The sequence below is a fragment of the Neoarius graeffei genome, chromosome 9 (assembly GCF_027579695.1).
Source record: "Neoarius graeffei isolate fNeoGra1 chromosome 9, fNeoGra1.pri, whole genome shotgun sequence".
In the NCBI taxonomy this organism is placed as follows: Eukaryota; Metazoa; Chordata; class Actinopteri; order Siluriformes; family Ariidae; genus Neoarius; species Neoarius graeffei.
The window spans coordinates 13,493,951-13,519,961 of NC_083577.1; the positions used below are offsets into that span (position 1 = coordinate 13,493,951).

The window sequence follows — 26,011 nt, forward strand, 5'->3', positions numbered from 1 at the left end:
CTACCCGATAGTGCGTGAACACATAGAGACTGCTCAACGGCAACAGCAGGCCTCCTACAACCGACCTGCCCAGTCGAGAGAGTTTAAGCCGGGGGACAGAGTGCTGGTCCTGGTGCCGACCGTGGAATGTAAGTTCTTGGCAACCTGGCAAGGACCGTATGAGGTCATCGAGCGGGTAGGAGAAGTGAATTATAAGGTGAGACAGCCTGATAAAACCTGAGCAGATATATCACGTTAACCTCTTGAAAAAAATGGCATGCCAGGGAGGCATTGTTCAGTTGTTTGCCCCCGACAGAGTCCAAAGAACCCGCCAGAGAGGAGGTTCAGGTGGGGCCAGGCCTATCCCCACACCAGCGGCAGATGACCCTAGAGCTGGTGGACCGCAACCGAGACATCTTCTCCTCACTCCCCGGGCACACAGAGGTGGTCCAACATGAGATCCGCACCGTCCCGGGCCGAACAGTGACCCAGCGTCCCTATCGTGTGCTGGAGGCTCGCAAGGTGGCTATCCAGGAGGAGGTGAGAAAGATGCTAGAGCTGGGAGTCATCGAAGAGTCCAAAAGTGCCTGGGCAAGCCCCATCGTCCTGGTTCCCAAGCCAGACGGGTCGGTGAGATTCTGCAATGATTATCGCAAATTGAATGAGGTGTCAGAGTTTGATTCATACCCTATGCCCCGTGTCGATGACTTAGTAGACTCCTTAGGACATGCCCGGTTCCTCACCACTCTGGACCTTACAAAAGGCTACTGGCAGGTGCCCATGACCCCAGCGTCAAAGGAGAAGACAGCCTTTGCCACACCAGAAGGTCTCTACCAATACACACGGCTTCCATTTGGTCTGCATGGAGCGCCGGCCACGTTCCAGCGCTTAATGGATTGGGTCCTTGCTCCCCACAAGAGGTATGCAGCTGCATTTTTAGATGATGTTGTAATTCAAAGTCCGGATTGGGACAGTCATTTACCCCGTGTACAAGCTGTGCTTGATTCCCTCAGAGATGCAGGTCTGACGGCAAACCCGAAAAAATGCAGGCTGGCCTTCAGTGAAACCAATTACCTGGGGTACACCCCACGGTGTGCCGGGGACTGGTCAAGCCACAGGAAGCGAAGCTGCGGGCCATACAGGACTGGCTGCGACCCCTCACAAAGAAGCAGGTGAGGTCGTTTCTGGGCCTAGCCGGCTACTACTGGCGTTTTATTGCCAATTTTGCCTCCATTGCTGCACCCCTGACAGATCTGACAACCAAACGGCACTCAAGAATGGTGAAGTGGAATCCCGCGGCGGAGGCGGCCTTCATCAACCTGAAGCAGGCCCTCTGTTTCAGTCCAGTTCTGGTGGCACCAGACTTCAAGAGGGAGTTCGTTGTTCAGACCGATGCTTCAGAGGTGGGGCTGGGGGCTGTACTCGCTCAAGTGCATGAAGGTGAGGAACATCCCATCTTATATCTAAGCAGAAAACTACTCCCAAGAGAGAAGAACTATTCAACAGTTGAAAAGGAGTGTCTTGCCATTACCTGGGCCCTGGAGTCCCTACGATATTACCTCCTGGGCTGGCGTTTCACGGTGATCTCTGACCACGCCCCTCTGCAGTGGATGGCCAAGAACAAGGAGACAAACAGTAGGGTTACCAGATGGTTTTTAAGCTTGCAAGCATTTAATTTCTCTGTTGTCCACAGGGCTGGCAGGCGCCATGGCAATGCGGACACCCTGTCCCGGCGAGATGCCCTCTTCGCGACCTTCGGCCCGACGAGGACGTCGGTCCCAAGGGGGGGGATGTGTGACATCCCGAGAGGCTGCGTCATGGAGGGGCGCTATATTCCACGGAGATAACTCCAACCACTGGCAGCTATAACTCCATCTGGTGGTGGAGTTGGGAACTTCACCCCCCAGCACACAACACGGCAACACACCTGTGGCCAATGAGGGCCTAATGAGCAAGAGGGCTTTGTGAGAGCTCAAAACTCTCAGTGTGAAGGTGGAGGAGAGAGGAGCGAGGTTCATGGACTGTCCTGCTGAGTGGATCCTGCTGGGCGGAGTATTCATCGAACTGCTTATCTGGAATTCTTGCCTTGATTTTTGCACTGAAATACTTACCTGTGTTACGAATGCCTGCTACTGAGCGGCCACTGGGCCGAAGACTACAGGGATTGTTGACTGGACTCAAAGTAAGGCAGAAGATTTTGTTTGTTCTGTGAAAAGGATATTGGACTGAAGGAAACCTGCCTATAATTTTGTTGTTCTGAAGCCAGAGACATTGTTTGAGTTTGACTTTTGGGAATCCATCTTCGTTTGAACATTGGACTTTGAGATACCTTTTCTGTTTAATCTCCTGGCATAACATTAAAAATCTTGATTTATTTTAACCTTTGTGTGCTTGCACTGATTGAAGGGTCCCGCTGAGAGCCAGCCAACCTCTCATGATATCACTATATATATATATATATATATATATATATATATATATATATATATATATACAGTGCAATGCAATAATGAGTACACCCTCTTTGAAAAGTAACATTTCACACAATATGACAAGGAACACAAAGATATATTTCCAAAATGTTCCCAGACTAAGTTAAACACAGGTTCTGTTGAGCTTTTGAACTCAAAACAAAGGCTAATAATATAACTTAAATGATTTTTATTTCAGTTTTAGTGAAATTTGTGTGGTGCAGAAATGAGTACACCCCACTGAAGGGCTCTGAGTAAAGCAACTTTTTAGGCTACCAATATGGACCTGAACAAACAATTAACCACAGGTGAGTCTAATTAGTCATTACACAGGTGTTAATTAGGCAGTTGGCTACAAAAGGCTGTTACCTAAAGCAAACCACCCTTTCCCATTTCCTGCTGTCAGCAATGGCACCTCATGGCCAGGAAATGTCTCTGTATCTGAGAAAGCGGATTATTGCTTTACACAAGAGAGGTGAGGGCTACAAGAAGATCAGTAAAGCCTTACTTATCAGTAAGAACACGGTTGCAAAAGTGATCCAAAAATTCAAGACAGATGGAACTGCAGCCAAAGTACAGAGACGTACAGGCTGGCCAAGAAAATTAACACCCAGGCAGGAGCGGCTTGTAATGAGAAAAGTTGAGGAAAATTGGCATGCAAGTGCACAACAGGTATCTAAGGAAGTAGAGACTGAAATTGGAGTGAATGTGTCACATGACACAATATGCCATACAGTGCAGCGGAATGGCATGCATGGGTGTCGTCCCCGAAGGAAGCCTCTCCTAAAGCCCAGTCACAAAAAAGCCCATCTAGAGTTCGCCAGGGCACATGCTGAAAAGGATGAAGGCTACTGGGACTCTATACTCTGGAGTGATGAGACCAAAATCAATCTTTTTGGAACTGATGGCTTCAAAACAGTCTGGCGTCGCAAGGGTGAGGAGTACAAGGAAAAATGCATGGTGCCCACAGTGAAACATGGAGGGGGTAGTGTTCTTATGTGGGGTTGCATGAGTGCTGCGGGTGTTGGAGAACTGCATTTCATTGATGGCATCATGAATTCTCAAATGTACTGCTCTATACTGAAAGCTAAGATGCTTCCATCACTTCGGGCTGTTGGTCGTCGTGCCATTTTTCAACATGACAATGACCCAAAACACACATCTAAGGCCACTGCTGACTTTCTGAAGAGGAACAGGGTGAGAGTGATTCCATGGCCAAGTATGTCACCTGATCTGAACCCTATAGAGCATCTTTGGGGAATACTGAAGAGGCAGGTTGAGCATAGGGCTGGGCGATATGAGAAAAAATTATATCACGATATATTTTTTCAAAATTTTCGATAACAATATATATCATGATATAAATCAAATCACCATTTTTGTATTTTCTTTAATTTTCTGCTCAAAATATGAACATTACAAATTAGTAGTTCCTTCCTAATTAACAAAAATAGCTTAACAAGCCTTCAAGTTTCACAGAACCAAAACAAACTGGATGCACATTCTTTTGTTCTTTTTGTTCAAATGAATAAATTGAAACTGAAAAATAAAAACTATATACCATTGTTAATCATTTGTGCAAATTCTAGCAGCTTTCAAATAAACATAAAAGACATATTGACGTGTAAGCCTTATGCTGCAAGGAGAAAAAAAGTGCAATCCTGTACGTCAGTGTGTTTAAGGTTTTGTGTAACACTTTGTTGTATGTCCGATTTTAAATATCCAAAATACCTCCACACAACCGAAGATCTCTGGCCCTTCTTTTCAACGATGTCCTCCAGGGCAGTGCTCTGATTTTCCTGTTCAGAACTCCGGTCAGTCGGCTTCTCGCTCATTTTTATAATCGCTTTGTTTCACGCTTTGTTGGAGAAATGCCGCGCTCCTGCAAACTTCACCACAGCCATGCTGTGCATTGCTGCTACACGTGTGTGTGTTTGTGTGTGCACGCAACCTAACTTGACGTGGCTCTCTTCCAACTGATTGGTTACGTGCGGTACTGTTTAGTTATGATTGGCTATTCGCGTGTCTGTCAAAACTTCGGATGAAGTAATTTTATTGAAGGCGTAGGCTTATCGTAGGCATATCGTACGTGTCTAATTTCTAATCGTAGAGATTTTATATCATGAATAACATCGTAATCGTAAAATCGCCCAGCCCTAGTTGAGCATCACTCTCCATCCAACATCCAGGCTCTGAAAGATGTCATCCTTGAAGAATGGAAAAAGATTGATGTAGCCAAATGTTGTCAACTTGTGCACTCCATGCCAAGGAGACTTGGGGCTGTCATTGCAAATAATGGAGGCCATACAAAGTACTAAATGTACTGGATGTAATTGAGTTTGTTGTGGGGTGTACTCACTTTTGCTCCACCCCACTTTCACGGAAACAGAAAAATATGTAATTTAAGGCATCTTTTCACCTTTCTGCTTGAGTTATAATGTAAGAACATAGTGCAATAAACATCATCAAGGAACTGTTTGGGACATATTGTTTGTGTTCATTTTAATACTGTGAAAAATGTCGTTTTTCAGGGGGGGGTGTACTCATTATTGCATTGCACTGTGTGTATATATATATATATATATATATATATATATATATATATATATATATATATATTAGTGCTGTCAAAAATGTCGCGTTATTAACGCGTTAACTTGACTCAATTTTAACGGCGATAATTTTTTTATCGCGAGATTAACACTCTGTGACATGATGTAGGTTTTTCATAAGCTTTTGAAACTGCCAGGAACTTGGAACAGAGACTTTGCTTAGAAAAACGATAGCAGCTAGCCACGCACAGCACAGCACAGCACAGCCAGAGTCCTCTGCCCTCCTCCCTCAAAGAACCAGCGTGGGCAGGGCGCGCTAGTAGAGATGGCATTTATGGCTCTTTGATGGGATCCGCATCTTTGTGATCCGTTCTTTGAAAAGAGCCGTTCAAAAGACTGGCTCATTTGGCTCTTTTTAAATATTTATTCAGTTTTAAGAAGACAGCGTCTAAAGAAGCCAGATCCTTCCTGTAATATGCAAATTTGGCCGCCTCTGATTGGACAGCGCGACTCATCAACAGGCAGAAAGTGTAAAAGTACAAAATGTGTTAAGTGAGCTAAAACAGTAAAGATCAGATTCAATGCAATATTTATCAACGAACAACTTAAAGTTAATATAATAGTGTACTTTATATTATAATCAAGCATGTCAAGCCTACCGTCACTGTGTAACCTGTCTCTCTGATAGACTAACTCAAGCAGTAGATTACTTCACTCATGGTTCTCTTGTTAGTCTCGGGATGAAGAGCCCCGGTGCTCAGCTTAGGTTTCAGTTTGCAGTGGTTGTGTCAAGACGTGTTATGCTTTGCAATAAGAAAAACATTGGTACAAAACAAGCCCATTCACTTTTTTATGCTGGTAAGAGAATTACAATGGTTTTTCGTGTGACAAAAATGTGCGATTAAATTGCGATTAATCGCGAGTTAACTATGACAGTCGCGACATTAATATTTTAATCGCTTGACAGCACTAATATATATATATATATATATATATATATATATATATATATATATATATATATATATATATAAGGTTTCTTTAATTTTTTCCACATATGGAAAAAATTGAGACCACTTCTATTTTTTCTTAAATCAGCATGTCTATGTATAGCAGCCATTTCATTCCAGTGTCTGTGCTGGAATTTCAACACAAGCACACCTCATTTTAATTAATGAGCTACTAATTAAGTGATCACCTGAACCAAATCTTATTTAATGAGGAAAAGTATAAAAACTACTGCTGTGGTCATCACTATTCTCTTGCAATAGGACCAAGTTTGGATGGCAAAAACAGTAGGACCTTAAACTTAATTGGAATACAGAAATATCTATTCATCGTGCCAAAAGAGTTAACAAAAAAAGTTTTGAATGAGAAAAAGAAGGGTTCAATTCTGGCTTTACTGGCAGAGGGATACAGTGAGTGTCACATTGCTTCCATACTCAAAATTTCAAAGACATCAGTTCATAAGAACAAGGTTAAGCAGCAGACATTGGGGACAACAAAGTTACAGACTAGTAGAGGGTGAAAACGACTCTCCGTTGACAGGGATGATCGTCAACTCCTTCGAACGTCACTCAACAACCATAGGATGGCATCAAGTGACCTGCAAAAAGAATGGCAAATGGCAGCTGGGGTTAAGTGCACGGCAAGGACAGTTCAAAACATCTTCGATGAGAAGTAAAGAAGAGGCAGGCTGAGGTTTGCTAAAGACCATAGAGAACTGGAGGAAGGTCATCTTCTCTGAGGAGTCCAATTTTCAGCTTTTCCCATCACCTGGTCATCTAATGGTTTGATGGAAACATGGAGAGGTCTACAAGCCACAGTGTCTTGTACCCATGGTGAAATTTGATGGAGGATCTGAGGGTGCTTCAGCAAAGCTAGAATGGGGCAGATTTTTGTTTGTGAAGGACACATGAATCAAGCCATGTACAAGGTTATCCTGGAAGAAAACTTGCTTCCTTCTGCTCTGACAATATTCCCTAACTCTGAGGATTCGGTTTTCCATCAGGACAGTGCTCCATGCCACACAGCCAGGTCAATCAAGGTGTGGATGGAGGACCACAAGATCAAGACCCTGTCATGGCCAACCCAATCTAAAGACCTGAACCTCATTGAAAACCTCTGGAATGTGATCAAGAGGAAGATGGATGGTCACAAGCCACCAAACAAAGCTGATTCTCCATTGGGTAGAGTGGTGTAATACATGTAGGATAAGCGATATGCTAACAATATTGCATGCTATCAAACCAAATGAATGAAACCTGCTAGAAGGGAATAGAATATACGTTTTTATACCATCGAAAAAGTGTCCTGTATGTATAATAATTCCCAATATTTCACTATGATGACGTCACTCCCAGTGTTTTCCCGCTGACTGGATGTGCGTTGTCAAAATGGAAAACCGGTTCAAAATTAAAATCCTTTTGATTAACTTGCTTATTTTTAGTGGATGTGTCCATATAATATAAAGAACATTACACGGTGGTGTGAAGATATTAAGTTTATCTTCTCATGTTGAAAAATATATCACTTGTTCGCTTTGCTCACTCATGAATATGTTTGCCACTCAAAGATAAACTTCATATCTTCACATAACTGTGTAATATTAATAACTGTGTAATATTGATCTCCGCCCTGGGATGACCTGGCGACTTGTCCAGGGTGTACCCTGCCTTTCGCCTGTAGTCAGCTGGGATAGGCTCCAGCTTGCCTGCGACCCTGTAGAACAGGATAAAGCGGCTAGAGATAATGAGATGAGATGAGATATATATATATACTGTACACACACACACGCGCGCACACATATATACAATATTGTTATATTGCACAAGCCTAGTTAGGATGCTATGAACATGGTTAAAAAAAAAAGCCCCAGACTGTGACAATCAGCAAATCTCTTTCGGCGTCCCTGTATAAGTTCACTCTCAATTTTATGTCAGCTTGCAATCTTAACACATTACATCACCTGTCCGTCATGCTGTTGGCAGGGTCCATTGGAGAAGTCGATGCAAAATTCAGCAGCTTTGGAGAAGCAGAAGAATCTGGACAACAAAGTTGCAGTGATCCGTAGCAGTGTGCAGGTGAGACCAATGCAACATCAGTCTGTGTACCGAAAAGAACAAAAACACCACACAAATACAAATGAATAGCTTTAACTGCTCCTTAAAAACTTATGATGTAAAAGGATTTATACCACAGCATTTTATACTTTGCAGTTTCTCAGTAACTTTTTTTTTTTGGTCATATTATCTTCAAGAGAGGATGGTGAGGGAATGACTATTTATAGTTTTTATAATGTAAGAGACAAGAACTTAATTTCTTTGCGGAAATTCCACACCATCAATGTAACAATTAAAAAAGAATGACTTCTTGTTCTGATACTAAATTAATTTTTATTTTAATTTAAAATTAAATGATTTTAAGAACTCATAATAATTTATGAAATTTTAATTGATACACTGAGACAAACTCTTTTTCAAGCAACTCATGGCCAAGACAGCATTACAATAGTTACCGTAAACAGGATGTAGACACATGACATCACAAATAACATCTGGAATAGTACTGCACAATAATGATTCAAAATACAAGAGTGATCATTTGGAAACACCTATGGTCCAATCCCACAGAAGAGATACTGTAGCACAAACTGCTGAAAAAGTTAATGCTGGTTGAAAACAGAAAGGTGTCAGAATGAACTTTTTTCAGCAGTTTGTGCGACAGTAGCTCTTCTGTAGGATTGGACCGTATGGGTTAGCCTTCATGCAAATCAATGAGCCTTCGACACCCATGACCCTGTCACCGTTTCACCAGTTGGCCTTCCTTGGACCACTTTTGGTAGGTACTAACCACTAGATACCGGGAACATCCCACAAGATGTGTCATTTTGGAGATGCTCAGACCCAGTCATCTAGCCATCACAATTTGGCCCTTGTCAAAGTCACTCAGATCCTTATGCTTGCCCATTTTTCCTGCTTCCAACACATCAACTTCGAGAACTGACTGTTCTCTGGCTGCCTAATATATCTCACCCCTTGACAGGTGTCATTGTAATGAGATAATCAATGCTATTCTATCCACATTCACGGGATATGAGCAATCGCGTGCTCTGATTGGTTACTCTACTACCAGGCTATCAGCTCATATACCATGAGTAGAGAAAAACAAAATGGCGGAGCACGTTGCTGAACCAACTGAGGACGAAATAAAAACTCTACTTAAAAACAAAACCCAAAAAATTACAAAAAAGCAACAACATATGGAATAAAAGTATTTTATAGTAAGAATGTATCTTTTTTATTTTTCAATAATAATAATAATAATAATAATAATTATTATTATTATTATTATAGCAGTTTTCACAAATTGCTACTGTCATTTTTAAAAAACATGTATTTACTTGTGTGGCTTGATATGTCCTCTTCTGTTGCTATCCACTGTGCTGCTGCAAACAGGAAATTTCCCCATTGTGGGATAATAAAGGTCTTCGTATCTCTTAAATGGGCGGCACGGTGGTGTAGTGGTTAGCGCTGTCGCCTCACAGCAAGAAGGTCCTGGGTTCGAGCCCCGGGGCCAGAGAGGGCCTTTCTGTGCGGAGTTTGCATGTTCTCCCTGTGTCCGCGTGGGTTTCCTCCGGGTGCTCCGGTTTCCCCCACAGTCCAAAGACATGCAGGTTAGGTTAACTGGTGACTCTAAATTGACTGTAGGTGTGAATGTGAGTATGAATGGTTGTCTGTGTCTATGTGTCAGCCCTGTGATGACCTGGCGACTTGTCCAGGGTGTACCCCGCCTTTCGCCCGTAGTCAGCTGGGATAGGCTCCAGCTTGCCTGCGACCCTGTAGAAGGATAAAGCGGCTAGAGATAATGAGATGAGATGAGATGAGGTATCTCTTAAATTATCTTGTTGGACATTTTGTAGAAAGTTTTTATTTATCGAATTTGTAAAGAATAAAAATAAAATGCTCTGTTTCTCAAAATTTAGTGAATGTGGATAGAATAAAACAGTTATTCCACTCAGTCTTGTCGTACATGGCTTATAGCCAACTCAGCACTACACACCTCGTCGGTTGTCAGCTCATATATGACTCGAGTTCATGGAATAACTGTTAAATATATTGAATTTAATTGTAACTGAGTTCTTTATAAAATGATTTATATTTCTGTTTTGTATCATGTACTCAGCTTCTGGACCAGGCAGTAAAGTATCTGGAGGACATGCAAGATGATTTTGACTTTCGTTACAAAACCCTTCAACTTCGAGGTGAGTTACTGGTATCATCTACATCACTTTCTATCATCTACAGCTCCACTGGACCATGTGTCATGTAGAAGTCTGTCAATATTTTAATGAGCAAACAAACGTTTGTGTAGGAGTATGATTGAAACTAAAGCCTGATCACAATTGTATTTCTATAGCACGGGCGATTGCTCTAAGACAACGAGGGAGGCTCAGCCTCCTCTAAAAATGACGAACATCGTGTAAGATGAATTGCGCTAGGCTTATGTTATAGCTGACCTTATAACATTGCTATTTCAGATCCAGAATCATATGTGCTCAACCCAACTACAGTGCGAAATCATTCCGTTATAACTTTCCCCAGTTCACCTAATGTGTGCCTGAGTTTTTCCCCCTCGTGACAACGCGATACAGCCCAGCCTCAGTGGACTTCAATGGCATTTGGGAGCTATGCGCTTTTCAATATCAAAATACAAGACGATTATTGGACAAATATTGCGAAAACGCCTGCCCACGGAGTCCCACGGACTCCCAGCCTCAGTGGACTTCAATGGCATTTGGGAGCTATGCACTTTTCAATCTCAAAATGCAAGACGGTTATTGGACAAATACTGCGAAAACGCCCGCCCACGGACTCCCAGCCTCACAGTGGGAGGGACATGGCAGTTTCCACCAGGAGACTGGTGATTGGTGAAAGCGGCTGGATATTTTCTTTGATTGACAGCTCATTTCAAATATAGACAGGCAGCGGTGAATTTCAGTTCAGTCCCATGCGGATTCGCAAGTGCTGTGGTGTATTGTAAGAGCTCAGCTTACATTTCGATTTCATTCATTACATACGGTTTCTACCAGCTTTTTAGCTTGTATATATTTTCATTGTAAATAAAGTGTAAATATAGTGTTGTCAAGTTTGCTATCTTAGTTCCAGAAATTTCGTTTATTTGAGTGACTGAACTTGAACTTGAGGGGGCTAGTCAGCTAGCAAGAAAGCTGCGCACGGATGCCAAGCATTGCTGATTTAATTTTGGCGAAGCCATTTGCCAGTCTTCCTTTCGAGGAAAAAATTTAAATTAAAGAGCAGGGTAGACCAACGCCTCAAATTGACTTGGTGAAAAAGGTAGGGAATAATACTCGTTCCTTTCAGCTCTCCTGGTACGAGAAAGTGAATTGGCTAACAGCAAGTGACCCACATCAACAACAGTAAATAGGCTACTTTAGTAATATGTCATGGATGGACCAAAAATATAGAATCTATTTAAAATGTTTATGCTGAGTATATTATATTGGAATATATATTTTTCTGGATATGTATTAAACACAGCTACAATTTGGAAAACATTTTTAAACAAAAACACAGCTGAGAACATTTCACACTACAGACCTGGATTAAAAGTGAAGGGTTATCAAAATTGTCAATAAAACATTTCTCAGTCAAAATAAGTAAAATATAGGGAAAGTGTCACTGAATGAAATGTGTGGCACCCAGCTCTGTGTTTGGCTCCCCAAGGTCAGTGCTTGTGCCTATTCCAGAACACACTGCTGTTACTGCTGAGGTTCCTGACAAAGAGCTGCTTTCAATAATGATCAATTTTTAAACAATATGCCACAATTTTAAAATATAAAATGTTAAAATATACCCCCCCCCCCCCAACACCACCATCATGTATATTGGACAGTAGGCTAATGGGCCAAAAGAACCTGTTATTTCACAGTTTGTGACCCTGCCAACAATCAGCCAGATCAGAGGCAAGAGTATGGGCAAAATTGATGTGTTTTTTCTTTTTTCTTTTAAAATCTGGAAATATCGTAACCGACCAGCCTCCACTCCTTGAAAGACTACCAGCCGCCACTGTTCTATAGACATCAGACAAATCCATTCAGAGTGACTCAGTGTTGCACTTCTATGTAATGAGAATCAGTACAGATTGTGATTTACGTGCTTGGATGGATGCGAAGTCATTTCTCAGTTCAGAGCACAGAACTGAGCGAGTAGCTCTCAACAGGTTGAATTTGACTGGACAGGTTTGTGGTGGTTGGATATTTTTTTTCTGTGTTCTTTAGTTTTATCATTTAACTTTCACCTTCTTGATTCACCTTTTGGTTTGTTTAGTTCTGTCTGTTGTACGTTTTTGAAAATATCACATATATAATCACAAAGCAGCTTTACAGAGATCCGGATGTAGATCTAACAAACCACAGAGCCTTTTTGAGATGACATGAGGATGAAACCTTGAGAGGAACCAGACTCAAACCAGAAAGGAAGCTGTCCTCTTCTGGTTAACACCAAATAATCAGATTATAAATAAGTTCATTATAGAAAAAATACAGACTTCTAATGAAAATGCACACGATGTTGTTTATGAGTCAATAAGAGTCTTGGGATGAGCATAACTAATTTGGTATCTGCTGCATCTTCATTTCGAAATTTAGACTACATTCTGAATATTTATTCATGTTCGGTTGCATTCCTGCTGCAGACCCAGTGGAGAGAAATTCTCAGAACATGAAGCAAGAAGTTATGACCCTTCAGGAAATACTCAACCGTCTGGACTTCAAAAGGAAGGTGAGTTTAATGATACGCAAGTTTAGTTTTTGTTGCTTTACTCAACACTTTTGTCTATCACCAGTAATCCAACATATGTTTCTGAGTCTACTGCAAATTCTGTGCAATTTAATGCAAATCATCACTTTTATTTGCCTTACCCAAGCTGTTTCAACATCTAGATTCAGATGAAATGAGATAAGTGTGGTTTTTACGCCTCCACCTGAGTGTAAAGCCTACCCAAGCATTTCCTGTCAAATGTCAAGGTAAAATGTGCACCGTTTTACTCTAAATTGTTAAGCTGAACCAATGTCATGGCTGCACAAGTCTTTAAGGCTCCAAGGAGGCACCACTGACATGGTGACTAAGCCATCCTGCTTACTCCAGATTTTACCCAATATCACCTAAACATCAGCACCATTTGTATGAACACAGGGTTTTTTTTTCCATCTCTTGTGCTGCTAACTCATGACTTTGGAAGTCCCTAAAGAAAAAAAAACTGCAGTGACAATAGGAAGTAATGCATTGGTTCAGCAAAAACATAATAAACTGGCAGCCATGACTACATCTTGAGCATTTTCTTTTAACCAAGCTGTAAATGAAAGTGGTAGGATGTCATAAAAGTGGTGTAAACATTAAACCAATCAGTATCGTCCCAAAGCACAGTTTAATGCTTTGGTAAACCATGTTCAGGAACCATGCTAAAAAACATACAATATCAAAATGTGCTCAAATGGAAATACCATTTAAATGGTTACCATCATCTGATACCATGCTCATATACTCGTAAAAAATGCTCTGAGACTAACATCCGATCCTAGGAGATGGGGTACTATGTGATGTAATCCTAGTGTATGTTCTCATGTTAATGAACAAAGACAAAATGATTAATGACAGCAATCAAAGCAGAGCAGACTGCATACTGCGCTCTGTGAATATATCGAGAGGAGAAACTACAGTATCTTTCTAGAATATAAGTGTTAACACGTTAAACATAATACTCAGCATGAGGAGTTCATCAGTAGCAGCAAACATCAGCTAGGTGAGAAAAAATGTTTACAGATGATGCTAGGTGAGAAAATATCAGCTCTTGTACAGTATGTTCTTGGTGATCAGCTACTATCGTCATTGACAACAAGGTATTCTCACACAATACACACTGTCACATGTACACTCAAGCACAGCAAAATTCCTCCTCTGCATTTAACCCATCTGAAGCAGTGAACACACACATGCCCAGAGCAGTGGGCAGCTATGCTACACTGCCCAAGGAGCAGCCTTGCTCAAGGGCACTTCAGTCATGATACAGAGGGATGGGAAAGCGCTGTTTATTCACTCAACTCCCCTCACATTTTTCCTGCCAGTCCCAGGAATTGAACTGGTGACCCTTTGGGCCCAAGGCTGCTTCACGAACCTTCAGGCCATGGCTGCCCCCAGTGAAAACATACCTCCACCAAGCCACATATCAGCAGCAAAATTGGATCACTTGAAACTAGGATAATACTAAAGCTGTACACCAAATTTCATCAAAATCCGCTCACTACTCTCTGTTACGTTGGGAGCAGACAAAAAAAAAAAAATTGGATCCACATATTCACATATCTGGATTTGCATCAAAATCTAATCAGTTGTTTCTTGGCCCAGGGCCCACCTTTCCTCCAAATTTTGTCCAAATCCGTTCAATACTTTGAGTTATGTTGGGAACAAACAAACAGAGGCAAAAACATAACCTCCTCCAACAAAGTTGGAAACAAAAACATACTTTACCTACAGCTGTACATGATCCATCCTAATACAAATAGCTGATGCACTTCATCTATCTGTCAGAGTTGTGGGGGAGGCTGGAGCCAATCCCAGCTGACTTTGGGTGAGAGGTGGTGTTCACCCTTGGCAGATTGTCAATCTATTGCAGCGCTAACACCGAGACAAACAACCATCACACTCACGTTCACACCACTGGGCAATTTAGAGTAGCCAGTTGACCTTTGGACTCTGAGAGAAAACCGGAGCACCCAAATGAAATCCATGCAGGTACAGCGACAACATGGAAACTTGACATAGAAGTACCCCAGTTGGTTGCATGGTTTGATCCCAGAATATTCTTGTTTTGAGGTGACAGTGCACCATGCTGTCACCCCAATACACTCCACTTTTATTAAAATCAACTTGTTAACATTATAATTAATTAATTAAGTAGAAAAAGTGCATGAACACACACATGTGCACACTTTTCTTGTCTGCTATTTAAATATAAATAGAGATTAAAAATAGATGTGAATAAAATGGCTGGTGTCGTCCCTGGTTGAGTAATACCAAGTAGGTTACTCACTCTAGTATGAGTATCAGTATTGAACAGTAAAGAACCACTTGTACTTGGTCTGAGTGACATGGAAAATTCATTTCAAATCACTCTGTGGTTCATTGTTTAATGAATGTATCCTTTATTTTCTCCTGACAGGAGATTTTGTCCAAAATGGGAGATGTGTTGAAGGAGATCGACAGCCTGATTGTCTCTCAGCTGATGCCTGAACTGCAGGCATGGAAACGTCGGCAGCAGATCGCCTGCATCGGTGGCCCAGTCCTCGCTGGACTCGACCAACTCCAGAACTGGTACGACTTCACACCACTCAACAGTGATCTAACTCTAATTACTCACATACGAGAGACTGAAATAAACATCATATTATAAATGATTACTAAAGAAAACGTTCATGTTTCTTAAGGTTTATTTATCTTTCTGGAAATCTGAACACATTCCATACTGGTTAGTGTGAAATACAAAAGAAGAGTTGACTTCATTCCAGCGAACATGGACATACCTTTTAAAATAACAATGAAGAAGAGAATGAGGGCTCAGAATGCAGGTGTGACAAAGAACATGGATCTGTTCTCTTTTTTTTTTTTACTCCGTTTTTCGGGATGGAAACATATTTTGCGAAATGAAACTACTACCTTTACACGTGCACATGCAAGTTTCTCTGCTTGGCAACACCACCTCTCCACCTCTGCTCTGAAAATCCTCTCACTACAAGATAAAAATAAAAGCATCATTAATCCCACATAGGTGACTTCACCTTCTGTTCACAAGTGGTGCTCGACCATGCCCCTTTTCTTCTATCCTTAATCTATTAGAAGTGACAACATAGATGTCCATTGGCTTGATTTCAGCGTGTGCAGCTATGCAAATATTTCCATTTCACATTAACCTTTATCATCCTTATCCTGGCCAGTAAATCCAGAGCCTATCCCAGGAACACTGGTTATAAGGGTACAATACACCCTAGATGACATGCCAGTCAGAACATCTCAGAGCATCGTGCATACACACCTTCACACCCAGAAGCGACATAGAGTAGCCAGTCCACCTACCAGCATGTTTTTGAGAGGTGAGAGGAAACTGGAGAACATGGAGGAAACCCACACAGACACAGGTAGAACACGTGAAGCTCTGAACAGACAAGCCGAGTGAGGTCAGGATCGAGATGGAGCCCTGAAGCCATACCAACATTTTGCATTCAATTTACAGTAGAACTAGTAGAAACTGTCATGTTGCAGTTGTAATAACACTTGGATTTAAAAAATGGATGCAGAAATTGAGAGAAGTGCCAAACAAAACCTTTTATCCAGTCTCTTTTCTGTGTGCTGTTTGTTTCATCTCTGTAGGTTTACCATGATGGCTCAGAGCCTGTTCCAGATCAAACGGCAGCTGGATAAACTGGGTGAGCTGATCGTGAAAGTGACCTATGAGAGTGACCCCATCCCTCTGCAGAGACCTCAGATGGAAGAACAAGTCAAATATCTAATATATCACCTCATCAAGAGGTAACACATACCGTACCACCCACATTTCAAACAACAGACTCAATGCTTTCACGGTTTACATCACACTTTATAATTAGGCACACTTCAGGCAGATGATTAAAGAAAAAATACAGAAGTGAGAAAAAAAAACATGTGGGTATAGTGTTGAATCCAAATAAAACATGGGAATTGAAAAGCACAGCTTAAAGTTTGTTACAAATTACTTTTGAGGTATAATTATACACAAAAGGAAGTCTATTAATGTTATGATTTAATTCACATTTGTAATTTTTCAAGCAAGACGTAACTATAATGCTAGATGTTTTTTAAGCTTGAATTCTGGTGCTTTCATAATGTAAGGAATAAAAAAACATGCTGTTGGAGGCAATTAATCAACTTTTTGATGGTGCAATGAAGCAGAGTTAGTGTTACCACCATCAAAGGTGGTATCACCACCTGATAGGAGCATGGGGGGGGGGGGGGGGGGGTTCTTTTTTTTCCCTCATCTTTCCTCATGTTACTACTGTGTTTCTTTTTCTTTTATCCCGGTCTTCCTGTCCTGTTTCCCCTCTGTAAGGACAGGTTGATGGTCAATTTCACTGGTAACAGTGAGAATAAAGGGTTCATTCATTAATTCAAAGTTGATTATTTCCTATAAAAGCACATCCTGAAATATTTTATTACTCTTGTACCACAGCAATTTGCCAAGAAACCTATACATTTATTTATTAATAAATGACACATAATGCTTATTTGCATTATTTAATCCACATTCACTGGATATGAGCAATTGCGCACTCTGATTGGCTACTCTACTCTACTCTAGGCTAGCAGCTCATATACCGTGAGTAGAGAAAAACAAGATGGCAGAGTGTGTTGCTGAACCAACCAAGGATGAAATTAAAACTCTACTCAAAAACAAACCCTCCAAAATTGTTATCAAGTATTTAAAAGAAACAGAAATGGCTAAAAGAATAGTTATTTCCCCCAATATCTCCTGTTCCACATTCCAGCCTAGTCAGTGGTGGTAATGCACCTTTAAGTTGGTTTGCCAACTGCCAAAAACCCCTGAAGAACAAGAAAAAGAAGACCCCCCCCCAAAAAAAAAGCAACAAAATATGGAATATTTGATGTAAGAATGTATCTTTTTTATTTTTTCAAGAATTATTATAGCATTTTTTTTCACAAATTGCTCCTGTTATTTAGCTGGTTTGTTTACATTCTAAGCGGAAATTATTTTGTTGGACATTTTGTATAAAGTTTTTATTTATCGAATTTGCAAAAAATAAAAATGCTCTGTTTCTCAAAATGCAGTGAATATGGATAGAATAAAACAGTTATTCCACTCAATCTCGTCATACACGGCTTATAGTCAACTCGGTGCTACGCGCCTCGTCGGCTATCAGCTTATGTATGACTCGATTTTGTGGAATAACTGTCCACAGACTATATTCTGTTTGTTACATTTAATGTTATGGAGCATCTGCAAAACAAGACAGTTCCTGTTACGATACAACGATACCTCTGAATGTTATAAAGGGCTGAAACTGGAGATTCTTTCCATAAAAGTCCATAATGTCTCTCCATAGAAAACTTCTCAAGATCAATGATTATTAATCTGTTTACATTGAACGTCCCTGATGGAACAAGGTGTTACTATCATGTAACAATAATGCATTAGAACAAGCACATTAATATAAACCTCTGATTTGCAGCTGTACTATTGTCAGAGCTCCTGCTGTAGAAAACTAAACACCTTCTGACCAATCACAATCAATTCAATTCAATAGTGCTCTGTTATTTTGGCTCATTTTTAAATTGATTTAAAGGTTGAGTCTGTGTTTGATTTGCAGTTCGTTTGTTGTGGAGAAGCAACCATGTATGCCAACACACCCTCAGAAACCGCTCATCATTAAAACTCAAGTGCAGTTCACCACTAAAGTCAGGTACGATTCACACCTTACTGACAACCTGCAGCAGAAATAGTACTAATTTCATAAGATGGTAAAGTACAACAAATCGGGTGTGAAAAAACACCTGGTCAGGTGTGTGACTTGGTTATTTTCCACATTCTCTTCCTGAATTCTCAGTGTTGCGCAATCATGGAAATTTGAAGAAAAAAACAAAAAAAAAAACAGAAAAAAGATGATAGTTATATCTTGTGTATTATAAGCTTACAGTTTTTATCATTTGGTAGTAAGACTTCCCTTTAATATATGCACACAAACATTGTTTCTTAAAAGTTTATTAATTAAATTATTTGTAAAATTGTAGCTTCAGATTTATAGTAACATTGTTCTGAGAATATGAACACACAACATGAACATTTGTACATAAAAGTTTATTTTAAAGCTAGTTGTTTAGTTTGTGCTGTGATGACTCCCCCCCCCCCCCCCGTATGTTATAGAGTTATTCTTCATTTTCCTGTATCTACTACTGAATATAAATTTGTTTTACATCCCCATTTCTAAAAAAAAGTTGTGAAGCTGTGTAAAATGTAAATAAAAACAATTTGCAAATCATGGAAACTGTATATTTCATTGAAAATAGTACAAAGACAACATATCAGATGTTCAAACTGAGAATTTTTTATGTTGTTTGAAAAAAACATGCTCATTTTGAATTTGATGCCAGGAATATGCTTACCACTGAGTTGTATCACCTCCACTTTTAACAACACTCTGTAAATGTTTGGGAACTGATGAGACCAATTGCTGTAGTTTTGAAAGAGAAATGTTGTCCCATTCTTGCCTGATATACAATTTCAGTTTGTCATTTTTTGCACTTCATGATGCAACAAATATTTTAAATAGGAGACAGGTATGGACTGCAGGCAGGCCAATTTAGCACCCGGACTCTTTTACTACAGAGCCATGAAGTTTTAATATGTGCAGAAAGTGGTTTGGCATTGTCTTGCTGAAAGAAGGAAGACCTTCTGTGAAAAAGATGTCATCTGGATGGCAGCATATTGCTCCAAAACATGTATAGATCATTCAGCATTAATGATGCCTTCCTAGATGTACAAGCTACCCATGTCATGTGCACAATGCACCCTCATACCATCACAGAAGCTGGCTTTTGAACTGTGCACTGATAACAAGCCGGATGATCCCTCTCCTCTTTAGCCTGGAGGACGTGGTGTCCATGATTTTGAAAAGAATTTCTACTTTTGATTCGTCAGTCCTCGGGACAATTTTCCACTTCACCTCAGTCCATCATAAAAGAGCTCAGGCCCAGAGAAGGTGGCGGTGTTTCTGGATATTTTTTATATCTGGTTTTAACTTGCATTTGTGGATGCAGTGATGAACTGTGTTCACAGACGGTGGTTTTCTGAAGTGTTCCTGAGTCCATACAGTGATTCCACTCTATGATTCCATACAGTGAGTCCACTACAGACACATCTGTTTTGAATGTAGTGTCGCCTGAGGGCCTGAAGATCACAGGCATCCAATTTTGTTTTTTGTCCTTGCCCCTTGCGTACAGAGATTTCTCCAGATTCTCTGAATCTTTTAGTGATATTATGTACCATTGATGTGATCCCCAAATTCTTTGCAATTTTACATTGAGGAATGTTATTCTTTTTGTACTATTTGCCCATGCAGTCTTTCACAGAGCAGTGAACCCCTCCACATCTTTACTTCTGAGAGACTCCGCCTCTCTTGGATGCTCTTTTTATACTCCATGTTACTGACCTGTTACCAATTAACCTAATGATTTTTTTTAACATTACACAACTTTTCCAGTCTTTTGTTGTCCCGTTCCAACTATTTTGAAATAGTTGGAAATAAATAGCTAGCACTAAATTTAAACTGAGCATATATTTTTCAGAAAACAATACAATTTCTCAGTTTCAACATTTCATTTGTTGTCTTTCTACATTTTCCAGTGAAATATAGGGTTTCCATGATTTGCAGACCATCACATTCTGTTTTAATTCATGTTTTACAGAGCATCCCAACTTTTTTGGAAACCTTTTTGCTTGTAATTATGCCGTTGTTCAAAGCTGTTTCTGCATATTTTTCAGATTGTTGGTTAAACTACCTGAAGTTGATTATCAGCTTAAAGTGAAGACAACATTCGACAAGTGAGTTTATTAAATGCATTTTTATTTTATTTTTAAGTGTTGTGACTTTTGTCTATAGGTCTGCCTTTAAAAACAGCTTATTTGTTTGAAATCACCCTAAAATTATAATTTAGGAATTAAAAGCTTTGAAAAAGCATGAAATTGTCTTAAATTTGAATTCAAGCAATCTCATATTTCAGTCTAGTTTCAGGCTAAGTTTAATTTGGTGTCATGTTTTTATTGTATAATGGATTACATGCTTTAAGAGGGTTAAAGCATTCTCAATTTTTTTGCACCCTGGGACTATAAAAATAAATTCCACAAACCTGCTAAATGCATGTTTATTTTATGAATGTTAATTATTAAAATATTAGCCTCATTATTCAGATTTCCACAATGATACTTTGACTATTTGTTGGTTTGAGTTGTTTTTTTTTTTTAATATTCCTGAACATTCCACTCACACAATGTAAAAATATTTATCTATAACCCACATGTTTATAGTTCATGAGGTTTGGATGAGTGACCAGCCAAAGAAGTCCATAATGAATATAATAACTTTGATAAAATTGGGTCGTAATTTCCATCAATGTACAACCAAACAAAATGGACCCCACTTTGAAAAGTACAGCTTTAAGACTAATAATTGAAGATTGGACGATTAGCGAGGATGTTATTGGTTAAACTGTGTCTAACGTTAAAGGTAGACTACCTTTCAGATTTTTATGCCTCCGCCACCGTAAGGTGCAGGAGGCATTATGTTTTCAGGTTGTCCGTCCTTGCATGCGTGCGTGCGTCCGTCCCGCAACCTTGTGAACGCGATATCTCAAAGGCTAATGAAAGGAATTTCACCAAACTTTCACCATTTGTGCGCTTTGGGACAAACATGAACTGATTAGATTTTGAGATCAAAAGGTCTAAGGTCAAGGTCACTGTGAGGTCAAATGTCTGTCCGAGAACCTTGTGAACACAATATCTCCAAGGCAAATCAAAGGAATTTCACCAAACTTTTACCATTTGTGCATTTGGGGACAAAGATAAACTGATTAGATTTTGAGATCAAAAGGTCTAAGGTCAGGGTCACTGTGAGGTCAAATGTCTGTCCGAAAACCTTGTGAACACAATATCTCCAAAGCTAATGCAAGTAATTTCACCAGGTCAAGATTACTGTGAGGTCAAATGTCCATCCCCAAATCACAACTTATTAAGGCGTGTAGTCTACCAGGCAGAGGCATCCCCATCGACGCCGTTGGCGTCGAGTTCTATCTAGTTCAAGTGTAGGTCATAAAGAATTTTCCCTGACACCCAATTATTTTTGTTTAGTGTACCGAAAGCTGCTGAATTCAAATCACAGACTTCCAATTTTATTCATTTTTTAATAGAACAATTAATGAATTTAGGGCCACGTGGCCCCAAATTCTGCACTATTTTTTCCTACTTCACCGTGACCCAATTCAAGATACTATGTCATGCATCATGTGGTGGGCTTATCCCATTGATGTAATGCATTGTGGGATACAAATTTGAAACAGAAGAGAAACATGGAGGACGTGAGTGTGTGAATGAAACGTGAAAGACCGACGACAGTAACGGAAGGCGAGAAGAAAAGGTGTTACGTTGAGAAGGAAAGGAAATGCAGGACTAAACTAATAAATATCGGTGGGCAGCGAGCACCTCAGTGTGATCAGCTGTTCGTTTAGCGACAAAATGATGTAACTGTCAATGCATGGTCAAAGGTAAACCTGCGCATACGCACACTGGCTTCTTCTGTCTGCTTGACTGTGTGAAGTGGGTGATTTCGTGCACATTATTTGCTTGGGAATCCCCTCAAATTAAATAACTTCCTAGCCACAGAATGGCCTGATATTTTGTGAGATATTACAGAAATAAACATATATCACAATGACCAGGAGGGAACTAAATTTCACAGATTTTATGACATTGAAAGGCCATCTCGCTTTAAATGGCAAGTATTGAGCCAACATACATAAACAATTTTTATGAGATATTACAGAAATCGTTCATTTTGGTGGGACTTTTGTAGACTTGAAGGAATTTCATTTTAGTGTAGACCACATATAATATGCATCCCATATAAAATGTTTTATGTCCTTCCTAAAGATTGGTTACGTACTGTTATAGAATCATTAAAATAATAAATAAAACACTTCTGATCATAAATATTTTATTTAAGGTACAATCTGTTCTCTAACCCACAGGAATGTAAGTGATACACGTGCAATCATTCTAAATATAACTCTTTTTCTGTTCCCTCTGCTCTTTCTGTACACAGGGACCTCCCAGCTGGCAAAGTGTGAGTACACACTGAAACACAAGTGAGAGCAGCAACTTCCTGTTATTTCTAGGCCAAGCCTCAGTGTGAATGTTGTTTTGTAAAGTGTGAGTGAGTGAGAGTAGACACAAACACAGCTACAGAATGTGTGGTTTAGGGGGAAACAGTTATTGAGACCGAAGGAACTTGTATCTTTTAAGAAATATTTAACAATACACTGAAGACATGCACCTACATTCATCTGTTTGCGAAGAGCTCTGAATGATTGTGTTGTGTTAAATCCATTCTCGTAACAATGCTGATTTTTGTTGTTGTTGTTGTTGTTATTGTCATCTGTAGTACCAGGCAATTCTTCATCCCCACCAACAATACGAAAGTGATGGATGTAGAAGAGTCGTCAAATGGATGCTTATCGGTGGAGTTCAGACATCTGGTATTTATTAACCCCTAAATATGTCCTTAAAGCATTCACCTGAAACAGATGTGAGTGTGGGGGTTACAAAAGTAATATCTGGACAGGATCAGATTTCCAGAAATTATTACGGTTTCATGATTGGTCCTGTTTTTTTTTTTTTTTTTAAATACTGACTAAAACATATATTTCCATCTGTTATTGTAAACCCACCATTCATCTACAGTTAGGTCCATATATATTTGGACACTGACACAAATTTTGTTTTTTTACCCGTTTACTGAAACATATTCAAGTTATAGTTATATAATGGACATGGACATAAAGTCCAGACTTTCAGCTTTCATTTGAGGGTATCCACATTAAAATTGGATGAAGGGTTTAGGAGTTTCAGCTCCTTAACCTGTGCCACCCTCTTTTTAAAGGGACCAAAAGTAATTGGACAATTGACTCAAAGGCTATTTCATGGGCAGGTGTGGGAAATTCCTTCGTTATGTCATTCTCAATTAAGCAGATAAAAGGCCTGGAATTGATTTGAGGTGTGGTGCTTGCATTTGGAAGATTTTGCTGTGAAGAAAACATGCGGTCAAAGGAGCTCTCCATTAGAGCCCTGCACTCCCGCGGGAGTCCCGCGGGACCCGCCGGAAAGCAGTGCGGCGTGGGACAAATTTTGAAAGCTCATTGCGGGCGCGGGAGTACACAATGCGGGCGCGGGCGGGAGCGGTGATAAGCTGCAGTCCCGCTAACTAAAAACGTGTTTAAAATAAAATTTATAAATTAATTTATGTCTATCATATATAATTTGTGCTGGATATTTTATTTGGCATTAATAAAAACATTTTAAGATGCCTAAATTTGCAGAGAGAGTCAGATTGCCATTGATCACCCTAACGGGCAATCCTTTGATCACTCTAATGACTCGCCGTTCACACCCAGCCTCCAGTGACCCACACTAACATGATGCCTCAATGACACCTTAGATGAGCTGGTCATCAGAATTCTGATTCTGATCCAGGAGAGGATAAATATCTCTCGTACGTTTCTGATTCCTTTCCTCTTCTGTGTTTGAGATCTCTGATCATGCCAGAAGAGCAGAGCTCCTCTACTGAAGCTCACAGTGCTTCAAAAGTAAGTGCTGCTTTAAAAAGAGGTACATTTACCGTTAAAAAGTCAGGAGTCCTGAAATCGGACATTTGGAAATCATTCTCACTCGTGTACGACGCGGAGGGAAATCAGCTGCCCTTTGCTTGCTGTGATAAGTGCCAAAAGGTTCTGACATACTATGATATTCTAGTTAGAAATGCTTTACAAATGTAAACTGGGTTAGCCTAATGTTTTGTATGGCTGAACAATAAATATACCAAATTTCCACTTGGAATTACGTGCTCGCCTGTCTTTTTTTATTGTTTATAATTATTATTATTATTATTAGAGACACTGACGAAGGCACCAGCCGAAACGTTTGTCTCCTTCTGCTGCTAAAAACAACTGAAAAGAAATGTAACTAAAAGAAGAAGTTCAAGAGTGCGATCCATCTCTCCTTTCACACTAATTATTCATAGGAGACGCACCACGGGAGAGCGCATACTTAAATGATTAGCCTACTTAAATAATTAGTATTATTAGGTCTACATGTTGCCATTTCAACATTCCGAATTCAGAAACAAGGTAAATAATAACAAACGTGAACGTGAGCTGTAGATATTTATGCTCAAATCCACTCAAAGTAGGGGGCGGGGCACCATCACGCTGTGTCAAGACAAGAACTTTCCTGAGAAATAAAACGAACGTCTGCATCATGCGGGATTTGCGGGCGGGAGCGGGACAAAATATAGCAGGCGGGAGCGGGACTGAAAATCATAATTCTTTGCGGGAGCGGGCGGGAGCGGGACTGCACAATGCGGGCGCGGGCGGGAGCGGGACAGAAAAATCCGACCCGCGCAGACCTCTACTCTCCATGCAGGTGAAACAAGCCATCCTTAAGCTGCGAAAACAGAAAAAACCCATCCGAGAAATTGCTACAATATTAGGAGTGGCAAAATCTACAGTTTGGTACATCCTGAGAAAGAAAGAAAGCACTGGTGAACTCATCAATGCAAAAAGACCTGGACGCCCACAGAAGACAACAGTGGTGGATGATCACAGAATAATTTCCATGGTGAAGAGAAACCCCATCACAACAGCCAACCAAGTGAACAACACTCTCCAGGAGGTAGGTGTATCAATATCCAAATCTACCATAAAGAGAAGACTGCATGAAAGTAAATACAGAGGGTTCACTGCACAGTGCAAGCCACTCATAAGCCTCAAGAATAAAAAGGCTAGATTGGACTTTGCTAAAAAAACATCTAAAAAAGCCAGCACAGTTCTGGAAGAACATTCTTTGGACAGATGAAACCAAGATCAACCTCTACCAGAATGATCCAATGCATACCACATCATCTGTAAAACACGGCGGAGGCAGTGTGATGGCTTGGGCATGCATGGCTGCTAGTGGCACTGGGTCACTAGTGTTTATTGATGATGTGACACAGGACAGAAGCAGCCGGATGAATTCTGAGGTATTCAGAGACATACTGTGTGCTCAAATCCAGCCAAATGCAGCCAAACTGATTTGGTCGACATTTCATAATACAAATGGACAATGACCCAAAACATA

At 40.2% G+C, this 26,011-nt stretch overlaps 1 protein-coding gene across 1 annotated transcript in view; it reads left to right on the top strand.

Annotated features, from left to right (window-relative positions):
* stat4 (signal transducer and activator of transcription 4) overlaps positions 1–26,011 on the top strand; it is an 86,196-nt gene that overhangs the window by 30,725 nt on the left and 29,460 nt on the right. The window contains exons 4-12 of the mRNA XM_060929033.1: positions 7,993–8,085; positions 10,187–10,265; positions 12,719–12,804; positions 15,242–15,393; positions 16,447–16,605; positions 18,438–18,530; positions 20,609–20,668; positions 22,941–22,961; positions 23,280–23,373. Coding sequence (XP_060785016.1) covers positions 7,993–8,085; positions 10,187–10,265; positions 12,719–12,804; positions 15,242–15,393; positions 16,447–16,605; positions 18,438–18,530; positions 20,609–20,668; positions 22,941–22,961; positions 23,280–23,373 — 837 coding nt within the window. The remainder of the gene's footprint in view (positions 1–7,992; positions 8,086–10,186; positions 10,266–12,718; positions 12,805–15,241; positions 15,394–16,446; positions 16,606–18,437; positions 18,531–20,608; positions 20,669–22,940; positions 22,962–23,279; positions 23,374–26,011) is intronic.